Below are 12,693 nucleotides of genomic sequence, written 5' to 3'. Positions count from 1 at the left end.
CCAAGCAACTTGGGCCAAGTTGCGTCAGATTCGGTTCAGACCAGACGCCACCGGTGGGCCCACAAAAGTCCGGTCGAAATTTACTGCGAGTTACAAACGACATCGCAAATACTCGTATAGACGACACTCGGGGGCGTTTGGGGAAGCACGTGATAAGCGATAAGCGGATTTTTGATGGATCCACGCTAAGTGCTAGTCCCAATACTGTATGTTTATATTTGTCGTGGGCAAATTGCAAGGCGGAAAATGAATTCGGCGCATAAATAACGAGGTGCTAATTGCAGATCGTCCCAGTGGAAAATTTGTGTGTCTTTCTTTTCTCTTCTTAATCGATAATTGGGAGTCGTGGACAAAAGACTTCACCTCGAAGCCATTAAATTTCCATCCAATAATTCATCCAGTACTTCCCATCTCGCCGTCTCTTTCTCGCCGGGCATGGGCCGCTAATTAAATTTGCACGCAAGCGAGCTGGAAAAGGACGGCGCTACGAGTACTAGAGATGTGCTAATTGTGCACGCTAATTGCGCCAAAAGATTCGCAACGAAACGCAGAAAATACGTTTGTCTGTCGGTCTATATGTACAGATATGTGAATCAAGAAGAGGAACGTTTCGTGTTCCGTTTCACATTGTTGTGCAGCAGACTGGAAAGTTTTGGCGAGCGGCGAAAAATCTCAGTGTAATCGGTGGATGAGGAGGGGGCAGCCAGCCGATTTAGTTGGTCATGCGATAATTTCGTTAGACGCCACGCGCCGCTGATTAAACGTCCTTTTCTCCCCATTCCCTGCCCACGAAATTTGCATTAAAAATAGACAAAAGGCAAGTGATAATATTTGGCGTCTATTTTTGGATGCAAAACGTTCCTACTGTTGATCAATTAATTGACGCCTGGCAATGTGCTAAGTGGAACGGGCGGAACGAATCGGAATGGAACATGGACAGTCAAGGCCAAATGTGCTTTAGCCTGAAACAGTGATATAAAACGCAGAGGTGATAACTACAACGAAACCAATTAAGCGCAACAAAAAACAAATGTAAATGCACAGTTTTTAGTTGGCTAAATTCCAAACGTTGCGTTTGCACAACAACGGAATAGAACGCAGCCAAGGCCAGGCACGACCGTTAACCTGAAACAGCAAAATGAAACGAGGAATAAGCGCAACAGATCATTTAAGGCAACTTAAACAGTTGGTAACTTTCTAAACGGCTCGTTGTTTGCTTTTTCTTCGCAGCCTTCGGCCAGCGGTCGATAATCGGCCTTGCCAATTGGGGGGCGGGAACGATGGGAAAGAGGCAGGTGGGCGGCGTAGTTGCGAACACCACACAACTGGTTTCAATGTGGTTTACTGGCCTCGCACTCGCACACCAAACAGCCAGCCCACCAACAAAAGAACAGCAAATGGCCAAAGCCAAATCCAAACCGCAAAGGTTAAAAGCGCATTCAATGCGATACAAGTACACTGTATAATATATATTTAATGTATACTCAACTCGAGTCATAGAAGTATAGACCTTTTTCCATTCCATTCACCTGCACAAATAAATGTAAGGAGGAGCGGTGCGTCACAAAGGCAAATGCTTTTCCGCCATTTCCACATTCTCGCATAAATTAATTGCGTTTTTCGTGCTACGCTACGAGTTTCCGCAAAAACGGGCACCATAAAGCAAAGCAAGCGGCATCGAGCGCCTGGCACCAACCCCCTTCCCTTACTTAATTGACAATATTTTCGTTTAGAACTCAATTTAAAGATTAGTTTTAACTTGTCACTCGCTGTCAATCAATTCCATCGAAACCACCACCTGATGACAGTTACTGATCAAACGACGAGTGGATAGCGACGAGTTAATTCCCGTCATACAGGAAGAGTGAGTCCTGAAGAAATCCACACAATGAACATGTTCCCAAGCTGTGCGCAGCTATTAAGTTGATTTTAGTGCCAGCATGATGGGGGCCACATTCCCCAATAGATTTGTATGCTCCACACACAATCCCAGCAATCCAATCAACAGACAACACACATTTAATAGAATTGTGTGCAATAAAAAATAAGTTAATTAATTGAGCGAAAAGGCAATTTTCGAAAGGAATAAAACGGAATGGAACAGCGCGTGCTGTGAAAACTGTTGTCGAAGTTTTATAACCCGAGTCGTCGCGTCGAGTGGCTTCTTGGACAGCTTGTGTCCAACCCACATTGTTTACTGCCATATCGTTAACTTTATTTTTACCCGTGTTCCTTTCCCTTGCCTCATATTACCGATTCGAGTACGTACCATCCAATCCCGCCCTGTCATTATTATCGTAAGAATTACTTTATTGCAAATTGAAGTGAAAAGCGTTAATTGATCGATAACAAGAATGCGACGACGTCAGCAGATTCTTTGTGCCCATGTGTGCTTTTGTATCAAAACAAACAATTGATTGATAAACAATTAATTCGCCTTAGGACTTTAACAACGAAATTAGCAATCGAAAGCTTAGTTTATTATGTATGGAACTATTTGTTTTATGACCGGAAGTGCATTATGAAACGCACCTCTATTCGCATTTGCAATTTGTCAGTAAGGTTGCACCGGTTTACGGCATGGGCCGGATTCCGCATGTTATTATGTATATTTTGTTCGTATTTGCAGTGGCGACAGCATTTCTGGTTATCAAAAATGCCAAAGCTCCGATTCACTTCCAAAAATGGGCGTGAGAAATCAGCGGGGGGCCACCATATAATTCCGACTTTTGGTCGATTCAAGCGCGTCATCGTAAGCGTCATTATGCCATAAATACAAAAACAACAAGCTTAAATGTAAATCGAGACGTGCAAATATTTATAAGAGGATCAAAACGACAAGGAACGCGTGGCTGCCAGTGAAACAAACTCAACTGCCTGCAAGTGGGAGGAATGTTGAAGGGAAATCAAAGATTAGAGGCGGTGACAGCCGCATTAAACGAGATGGATTCGGTTTCAATAATGAAGACAACCATGGAAATCAAGATCAGAGGGAGCTAGGAAAATACTAAGATCTTGGATGGAAAAAACAAGTGTGGCAATATGTATACACCAAGTGCGAAATAAAACTATGTTTGTTGATTTTGGCGGCACGTCATGCAGTTTTGGCCCCCGAAAAAAGTCTGACGAAAGCAAAGCTCCACCATTGAGAAGCTTTTTAATGTGAAAAGCTCCGAGTTAATTCTTCTTTGATTATTCATTCGTCCGCCTTGAACCATTGACACATTTAGGGCGTGGGTGGGTGGGGGGTAAGGAGACGAAAGAGCGTCAGAAGAGAGCGTGAGAAAGTCGGGTTTAAGAGAGAAAAGTGATCCCCGCACTAAATATACAAATTGCTGTCTTTGAAAATACAAAAGTGACCGAGAGCGGAAAGACGGCGGTGGTGTTTGGGGGAGGGGGGGAAAGCAATAGGCGAATCAACAAACAAAAAACGCCAAGCGAAACAAACGAAGAAAATTAGCAAATGCTGCAATACACGTGTGTGCGTGGTGTGTGTGTGTGCAAATATTTCTTCGTCTGTGCTATTTTTATAAAAAGAAAAAATGTTAAAGACAAGAAAAGAAAATAAAAAAAAAACCGAGGCGAATGAGTGGGCAAGAGCAACAACAACTAACACACAAGTAACTTCGACTCCGACTTTTTGCCTTTGGGGGGCACTCAAAGAAGAAGAAGAACGAGTGGAAGGAGAAGCGTGGGGCAGCGGAGGAGCGGAGGAGCAGCCGGCGCAGTTCATGCGAATTTTTTTTGGGAATTTTCCACTGGCAGAGCGACAGCAGCAACAACATGAATAATTCACTTTTGGCCCAAGCCACCACGAACACCAGCGGTCACACTAATAGGCACTGCCATCCATGCTGAAAAAAACTTGGGACTTTGGCCCCACTGCGCGGGGAAAGGTGGGCATGCGAGTCTGGAAGTTCATTGAGGGGGATTCCCCTGTTCACCGATTCACGTTACGAGAAACAATTGCATTTTCAGCATGACCTCAGCCGCTTCTCATTTGGAAATTGGAATTAGAATATGTCCAATAACTGTGATGGCACTAAGTTCTACATCCCATTGATTGTATTAAATCAGAAGGCAATCAAAATTTTAAAAGCTATTGGTTTGATCTCCGGTGTTTTCCCTCAAACAGGCACACATTTCAACATTGTCGCCAATAAGGAATTGCATGCACGTACCGCAACCGACCCCCTCCCCCCCTCCCCTCCCCCTTTTCGCAAATGCTGTGACCACTCATTGAAGAACTTTTGCCCATAAAAGCAAATACTGATCGGCGGAACGGTAGATGGTAGATGGAGTTTGGGGGAGGGCGGAAGGGGCAGCCTCCGCACCAATTATCGCGGAGACGCAGCAGCCGCAGAACTACACAGAGAACAATTTAAGTGTCGTGATAATAAAACAAACTTTAATCACATCATTTGCGCTTTTTTAGATATGTATCTGTTGCATATTCTCTTTTAATTCCTGCTTAGAAAATTAATAAAATATATAGAACGAATTTATTTTAACTTCTATGAAAGATCTATTAACTGCATTTTTTTCCGTGTAAGCTGAAGCAGCAACAACAGCGCTACAGTACAAAACTGGTTTGAAGACGACGCCGCCGCCGCTTCGGTTTGCCACTTGTTGTGCGCCTTGCGGGGGAAAGAGAGCGGCGATGGAGGGGGCCAGAGCAAGTGAGCGAGACGGGGAGATTGCAAAAACTTTTCCATTGATGAATTTTAAGGCACTTCTTCTCGGATTTGGTAGTGAAGATGCACTGAAATCGTGGATACCTATACATCTCAACATTTCCACGAACAACTATTGCGAGTTGTTGCCCCCACAACGAGCGTTAGATTCCCACACAAATCGAGGTACTTTAAAGAGCTTTCTAGAACATTCGCCCCACTAAAAATATATCTCCCCCAAGTATAAATAAAAAAAAAACATAAATACATTGGCAGTGAGTGTGTGTGCGTTTTTGGGTTAAAGTTGGAGCACATTTCACAACGCCGTGAAATAAACTCCAATTCATTGGCCACTTTAGGCCATGTTGATAGCTCTTTTCGTGATTTTCTAATGGTGTCAGGCGGCAAAAACAAAAAAACAACAATGCGGCAACTAATTAGATTTCAATGCATATTGAATACGACTAGTTTCTTATTTTTTTTTTTCTTTTTTTTTTTGTATTTGTTTTCTTTTGAAGACACATTACACTGCACTGTTGACACAAAAAATAAAGAAGTAATCAGGCGCGTCACGATTTTGTTTCACTTTTTGTTTCGCCGTTGTTATTTATATTTATATGTTTCGTTTCGCTTTGTTTTTTTTTTTCTTTTTTTGTCGCTGATAAAGCTACAAAAACAACAAGCAAATAGAGTCGCGGAATGGCTGAATGGAACGCGGCGGAACGAGAGGAGAGAACGACGCGCCTGCTCGATGGATTCAACGCGAGTGAGCGAGTCGAAGCATGGGCATCTACATCACATTCACATCAGGCGACAGCGTCGCCGGCAGCGCAGCAGCGCCTGCGCCGGCGTCCCCCAACACAGCAGCGCTCGCAACGGAAGGACCACCTAACTAATCTATATTTCGACAACTTTAAAGAAACGTCTCCGTAGTTTATAATTGTAGCTACCTTTCTAGGTAAGCTTGTCTCTACACCAAGGCATGACACATAATTTTTAGCCTCTTGCAAGGATTATTTGACATATTTGACTGACCGCAGCTGTACCGGAGCATTGAACGTTTGTACGGTGGGCCGAAAGCTCTGCTTCGCTTCTCAAATGGAAGTGGAAATAAATGAAAGAAGTATTTATGCTGTTTCTGACCCGAAAGAGAGCAGCGCTGGCAGCTTGCTCCACATTTTTGCCCCAATGTGCGCTAAAATTGATCGTCACATGGACGGTGAGCGACGAGGGAGGGAGCGGGGGAGCGTGTGTGTGGAGTTTGGGGAGCGAGCGAGCACACAGAGCAAGGGGGCGGGAAAGAGAGCGCGCGCGAAAGAATTTCTAGTCAGCGGACAGCTAATTTGCATGCGGTGCGTGAGTGTGCTAGCTGCATGCATGTGTGTGTGTGTGTGAACGTGTGTGAATGTGTGTGTGCGTATTTGTTAGTACGCTGCGCCGGAATTTCTCATGTGTCGGCGCGACTTATGCAAAAATTAGGTAACCGAGAAAGAGATAAAGAAAGAGGCCGAAATGAGAGCGCGCGTGCCGATGAGTCAACAAAACAAAACAAAAAGAGAAGAGTAAAAAGAGTGGAAAATGCAGTGGGTGGTGAATGTGGAGGGTGGGCGGTGGGTGGCGAAGTCTTTTAAGCACCGCTAATTGCGAAAGCATCGAAAAATGCAGCCGGTTCATTACGAGCGCCGCCCGAAAGTATGCAAGTCCCAAGGCCACAGCCTTCAATGTTCGCCAGAATCGAAATCTTAAGCCTTCTTATCTTATAACCTCAAGTAACTTAACCCATTTGGGCAATACTAGATACAAATTCTGCAAAATTAGACTAGCTTAACATTTTCGTACTCATTTAACGGTTCTATTCTAAGTAGATATTACTTAACTAATAATTACAATATCTATAAGTTAGCTTTTAGCAGTTATTACTATATATATATAGACTTCAATGTGGGAGAACAGACTTTTGCTTACCCGTTTACCCGTTTATAGTTACTTTGGTAATATGAAAGTCAACTTACCTGGAAAGAAATTGGAAAAGAAATTTCGAGATTAGTACGGATACTTAATAATTAGCTATAACTACACGGCCGGACACTAACTATTCACGGACTGGACAAACTGCCGCTCCAGATGCTTGTCCGGCGGCGGCTTGGAGGGACCGCTCTCGATGGCCGTGCTCTTGAGTTTCACATCGCGGGTGGGGCCCTGTTTGGCTGCCTTCTTGTTGGCCGATATGGTTACTGATTCTAGGGACTTGTGGTCAAATCAAAGTGGCCTCGATGGTTTCGCGAAAGTGGATGCTAATGCCAATTAGGCTAAAAAGTGGTGGCTGTCCGTCCTTTCAGTTAATTTATGGGAATATTTGACGAAAGATTTTGAACACAATTTTGGCATTTAAAGTAGAACAGAATTTTTGACAATAAATTCAGACAACCCGCCTTATCAGACCAGCTAATTGAGAAAAGTGTTTTTAGATACTGCGCTAAGCTACATGAGGTCTGTGACCTTGCTAGTAGACTTTTTTATTTTGCTCGATCGCAAGGAATTTCGTAGCCGAATTTACAGACAAATTTAATTTGCTTTTCTTCAATTATAAACAACATTGATAAATTATGGATGGCGGATTTGGAGAAGCGCCAAGTGCACGCAATATATAAACCGAAAAACGCATTTGGGGGTCGCCGATCGCAGGACACCAAGCGCAATCAAATACAAAGAAAAACCAAATGTACAAATTTAATAAATAAAAATAGCAAAAAGTGGCGGCTAAAATTTCCGTTTCTTCGGAGCGGCAGAAATATTTATGAGAAACCAAGTAGCGAGCAACAGAGATCGTTGCATTGGCGTATGGTAGCAGCACCCACACCCATTCCCACCCCCCGCCCACTATGTAGGTCATTATCTTGTTTACGCCGGAGAGCGGCGACTAAAGCTGCGTAGTTAGTGCGTTACTAATCGCAATGAAAATCGAATAATGAAAACAGCCAGCAATCAAACGGAGTGTTTGTGCAACTGCGAAAACTTCCAACTTGGCCCAAATTCGCGATCTCGCCAGCGCATAAACGTAATTGGCGGCATAAACTGGGGGTCAGGTGCACGAAACAGCTCCTGTTGTTGCGAATCGAATTATGAATCGAAATTAATTGAGCGGTTGGGTGGGTGGTGCGGAGTGACGCGAGACAGCTGGAAATGCATCCCAAGCAGAAGTCGGAAAAGCGGCGTGGAAATGGATTCGGAATAGCGCGCGCAATCATTTCATTTCATTTCGTTTGCAAATTGCAATGCCAAGCGCTGATGAGATGATGGCTTCCACCTTGATTAATTCGTAAATTATGATTCACCTTTGATAGCCCAACAATGGCGATTTGGTTCACCCATTTAACAGCGAAAAACAGATGCTATTGGGTTTTGAATCTGTTACGATTAATTCGCTCTCTCTCTCTCGCTCGCTCTCTGTCTCTCTCCAGAAACTATATGAGCAATTGGGAAACGGCCAAGGAAATTAGGGTCAAAGGGCACGGTGGAAAAGCGCCTGCTTCGTGTGTGATTTTCCTCAATTTTATTTTATATTTCCCCGCAACTGGTTGTTTATTTTATGTACTGCTGCTGCTGCTGCTGCTGTTGTTGTTGTTTTTGTTCTTGTTGTTGTCGCGGATTTACCTTCGAGTAGGGAGCCGCGGTTGATCAACATGCTCGATGAGGTTGCGGAGCGGAAAAGCGCTGTTGAATCGAGGTGAAGTGAAGAAATGCGAGGCGATGCGATGCGAAGAACGGGAGAAGCGAAAGGCGCTGGACGTCGACGCCGCTATCGCTGTCGCGGTCGCCGAGAGCAGCGAAGAAAGTGTGGGTGGCTGGGCGGTCGGTCGGTCGTTCGGTGGGTTTTTGGATTTTTGATTTTGGGTTGATTTGGGTTTTCAACTGTTGACCTTCTTTTCCTCAGCCACTTCCTTTTGTTATTTCTGTTCTCTGCTGGCGAAAACTTCTGCAGCGCTAACGGCGTCGCAGTCGCCGCGCTGTCGACTGCAGCGCAGCAGTTACTGATACACACACGCACGGGCACTGACACACATACACACACGAGCGCGCGCGCACACAAATACACACACACACAGGGGCACAGAACAAAATTAAAGTGACGTTTGATTTCGTTTTTGCCTTCTTGGCTTAGTTTCGTCGTTTTTTTCGCCTTTTCTGCGGTGTTTTCGAGGTGCTTTACTTCTGCTTCTTTCTCTGCGTTTTTCGTTTGTTTTTCGAGTTTTATTCAGCGCTTTTTTCCTGCGTTATTTAGTGCAAACTCGGGTATCAAAGGCGAAGCGAAGAGCGAAGAGCAGAGAACTCGAACACACAGCGAGTGAATCTCGATTGAAACTAAATTCGCAGCAGCGTCAGCGCAGCGGGGGGCAGCGACGCAGGCAGCGCGGTGACAGCGGCAGAGCGGCAAATTCAAAGGTTTTACTCTTATTGTTTTCCACTTTTAACTTTAATTTGTGGCGCGCGTTTTTCGATTTCAGCGTTCTTCTCGCCACGAATTTCGTGCTACTAAAAATTTGACGTTTTCGCTGCGGAATCCGAGCAAAAAGGCGAATTAAACAGAAAACAGCAGACACGCATACCAGCGCAAAAGTCGAGCGCAGCGAAAATGCGGCGAAAAAGAGGCAGCTGAGAGAGCGGCGAATACGAATACTTGGACATATTTATCGATTGAGTGGCAAAGAAGAAGAGCACAAGAGAGCGGCAGAGTAAGTGAGTGAAGAGAGGGAGAGAGGGCGAGAGAGAGAGAACATTCTGCTAAGCAGCCGCTGTTAAGAATTAAGCTTTTAACATTTAACACAGGTGGTAGCAGTAGCGTCGAAAAGGGGCGGGCGGGGTAAGCACTGATAATACGATGGCATTTTTCGCGTATCGAGGGCCAAAAACAGCCGTGTGCCCAAAACAGCTGAGTAATAAAATTCAATTACTCAAGAACACAAAATCTAACAAATAAAGCAGCAACTCAATTAAGGCTTAATTTCACTTTACAGCAACTGGTCGCTTAATTAATTTGCTGAAATAAACATCTTGGGCTTTGTTCTGAAACGGATCAGGAGCACAGAAATTACATTCTGAGTAACTAACGAAGGAAGTAACAAGAAAACATCTAACTAGATTTCGATTATCACTGCCCCACTATGCGCACTTATAATTCCCAATCGGTGCGAGCGCTAGTTCTACATCGCTGTTACACTCATGTAATATGTATGTAATTCTCAGGCTGTAAAATTGAATGAAAGGATATGCCAGGATTTTGGATCCTTCGCTGCAGTGGGGATGGATATTCGTTAAGGATCTGGCTCTACTTACTGCATGTTTTGACGCCGCCCAGCACCAAACTCGGCGACTGTTTGTTGCCCTCGGCGAAGGAGGAAGTTCTTGGACGACCGCTCATCGTAACGCCTGCTGCTGCTTTGCTTCCGGTGCTCCTTCCTTGGTCGGCTTTTATAACTCTTTGGAGCTGGCTTGCTGTTGGTTCTGAAGTGATTATCTCAGCTAATTGGTAGCTCAGCTGGCTTCGATATATCTGCGTTGCTCGTGGCCGCGGTGTTGTTATTGCTGCGATTTCGGTTTTATTGCCACTACAAAATAACGAGTATGTCAAAAAAACCACGTTTTACAGCTACTTCTTCGGCTGCTGCGTTTTTCTACTGCACTGCAAGGCCATTGGCATGCAGCAGTGTTGTTTCGAGTATTTTGGCAAGAATCAACTTAGTTCTGTATTTCCGGCTTCTCTTTTCAAACACACAAACTCGTCAACGGCTCAACAATTGTAACTGTTCATTGGCTGCAATTATTAAAAATTTGATTTCATTAGCGATATATAGGTTACAAGCCTTCAGAATAATCAAAAAAAAAAAAAAACACTTAATATCTTATTTTAAAGAATTCAATTTCTCAGTTCATTTGGTTGGGTTAATAGGTTAATTATCCTAATTTTCATTTTAGAAACTTTGCTTTCGCGTTTTCCTTTTCGTTTTCGAATGTTTTTGGTTTTTGGGGAATTGTTGTTGCATATTTTACCGATTCATTCACACACACAAATGCAGTTTGGTCGAATTCGCGGTTTTTCGTTTAATTTTGTTTGACTTTTTCATAGTTGCACAACAGCTCTTGTTCTTTTGTTTATTTTCAGTTGTTTTTTTTTTATTGTATGTTTTTAAATACACAAAGTTCTCAGTCCACTTGAAAATCCGCTTCTTTTCCCACTGCCAGCTCTTCAAATGGGTGCGAAAGAGACGGGCGCACTGCAGTCTGCAACAAAAGAAAGAGAAATTGGCAGTTAGTTGTGTTGGAAATTGCAAGGAAATCGAAGGGGCACAGTGACAAATTGGGCTGACTAACACACCACCCACCTCCCCCCTCCCCCCCACACGGTGTCAACAAAATAAATTGCCCCGCAATTTGCAAACAGATGTTAATCAAAGCTGCAACAGCCACGGGTGGGTGGCCACGTTTCAGCCGAGAAAACCTCCAAGAGCCACAAGCAAACTGGGGGTCTCCATCAGCTAGATGGACCCGGTGCGGGGGCAAAGGTTAGGGCGTGGCGCCCACTGATTGACCCACTTGCAGTGACGCTCCGTCGGACTGACCAACTGCAACTGATCTGATTGAGAACTCCATGCGCATGGACCACAGCCAACAAGTGGAATAACCTCTTCCGGCATTTCCCAGTTGGGTATCCTTAAAATCTCCACTTCGAAGTAGTATTTCCACTGAATCAGAAATATTGCAGTGCAAATAAACCAAAAGCAGTAGTGGTGGTGCATGCCCAAATCCATTACCACCCTTTTTTTCCGCCCCACAAGACCTTCGACAAAGTGTCCTGCAGCTGGAAAAAAAAGGACGAGGAGAGAGAGTGGCTAGGAAAGCAGAGAGCGAGCGAGAGAGAGACGACTGCCCGCCTGACAATGACACCATTTAATTTTAAATAGATCAACGGCAAGGGCGGCGCGAAAGGGGCGGGGCCGGAAAAGCGGGGAGCCTCCAATTTATGACTTTCCACCACGCGAGCGGCCAAACTGCATGCAATAAATTCAAGCACAATACAAAGGACAAGCGGAGTACGTGGCATGAGAAAGTAAGTCCAAGTCCTAACTCCTATCCTAGAACATCCAACTAGAACACATCCCATCGTTTATCCGCCCCCGCCCCATCCCGATGGATCCTTCGGTGCGAGGATGAACATGAGTTTTCTAATCGGTTTGCATTGGAAATAGATTGTTACTTTATGGGCCGCAAAGGTCGTCGTTAAAAATGCAAGTGGCCCGCTGCAGAAAGGGCATAAATAATAAGCCCAAAGTGTAAATAGAAGGAGCCAAATTGCAGGGGGGTGACTGTGGCAGAAAGGGGTCAAAGGGCAGCGCAGAGTGCGAGAGAGAGAGAGAGACGACGACGACGAGAAAAGGAGGGAACTACTGGCGACACACCGACGATGACAACGAGGACGCTTCGTAGGTTTCATTTTCGTGGCTGTCGTCATGCGACTGCCGCCATTTGACCCACAAAACCAAACGCCGCAGCGTCGAAGAGGTTCTCCAATTCCAATTTCCCGTACTGCCCAGCCATCCCCTCGGGTTTTGACCCCGCCAGCAGGCTTTCCACATTTGCGTTGGTCGCCATCTCATTTCCATTCATTCAATTAGCTCATTCATTCGACTGACTTGGCCAGAATCGTACCAAAACGTTAGTCACTTGCGCCACAGAGCGGGGCGAAGGTCACTTGACCTGACCCCAGCGAATTGCGTGTTCGGCCAAAGTAAATTCGCGCCAGCCATCGCAATTCGCGTAATTAATGTTGGACTAAGAACTAAGGACCAAGGACCAGAGCTCGAATGGAAGCTCCGGTAAAAAGTAAATTCTCTAATAAATAGAAAATATGCAGCTGATCGCATACAAACTAGTGCTGCTGCTAGTTGGCCGTTTAAATATCAAAGGAACAACAACATCTGAATTTCACTCGACGATGCCAATGATGCGCCTCTATAAATTATCG

At 44.7% G+C, this 12,693-nt stretch overlaps 1 protein-coding gene and 1 long non-coding RNA gene across 6 annotated transcripts in view; one reads left to right on the top strand and one right to left on the bottom strand.

The window, feature by feature from the left end:
• Window positions 1-12,693, bottom strand: part of LOC6739955 (protein kinase shaggy) — a 42,995-nt gene that overhangs the window by 25,060 nt on the left and 5,242 nt on the right. For 3 of the 5 annotated variants that reach the window (XM_039297312.2, XM_016181011.3, XM_016181014.3), the window contains exon 2: window positions 10,008-10,485. In XM_039297312.2, the coding sequence (XP_039153246.1) occupies window positions 10,008-10,092 (85 nt within the window). In that variant the 5' untranslated portion in view covers window positions 10,093-10,485. Of the gene's footprint in view, window positions 1-8,327; window positions 8,508-10,007; window positions 10,486-10,721; window positions 10,953-12,693 lie in introns of those variants that run through there. The other 2 variants (XM_039297313.2, XM_016181009.3) reach the window with 2 other exon arrangements.
• Window positions 9,270-10,485, top strand: LOC120285332. Its single transcript, XR_005544625.2, has 3 exons — window positions 9,270-9,406; window positions 9,689-9,859; window positions 9,918-10,485. It is a non-coding gene; the product is annotated as an uncharacterized LOC120285332 (long non-coding RNA).

Source organism: Drosophila simulans, chromosome X, assembly GCF_016746395.2.
Source record: "Drosophila simulans strain w501 chromosome X, Prin_Dsim_3.1, whole genome shotgun sequence".
NCBI lineage: Eukaryota > Metazoa > Arthropoda > Insecta > Diptera > Drosophilidae > Drosophila > Drosophila simulans.
This window is presented reverse-complemented; position numbering and strand designations above follow the sequence as displayed.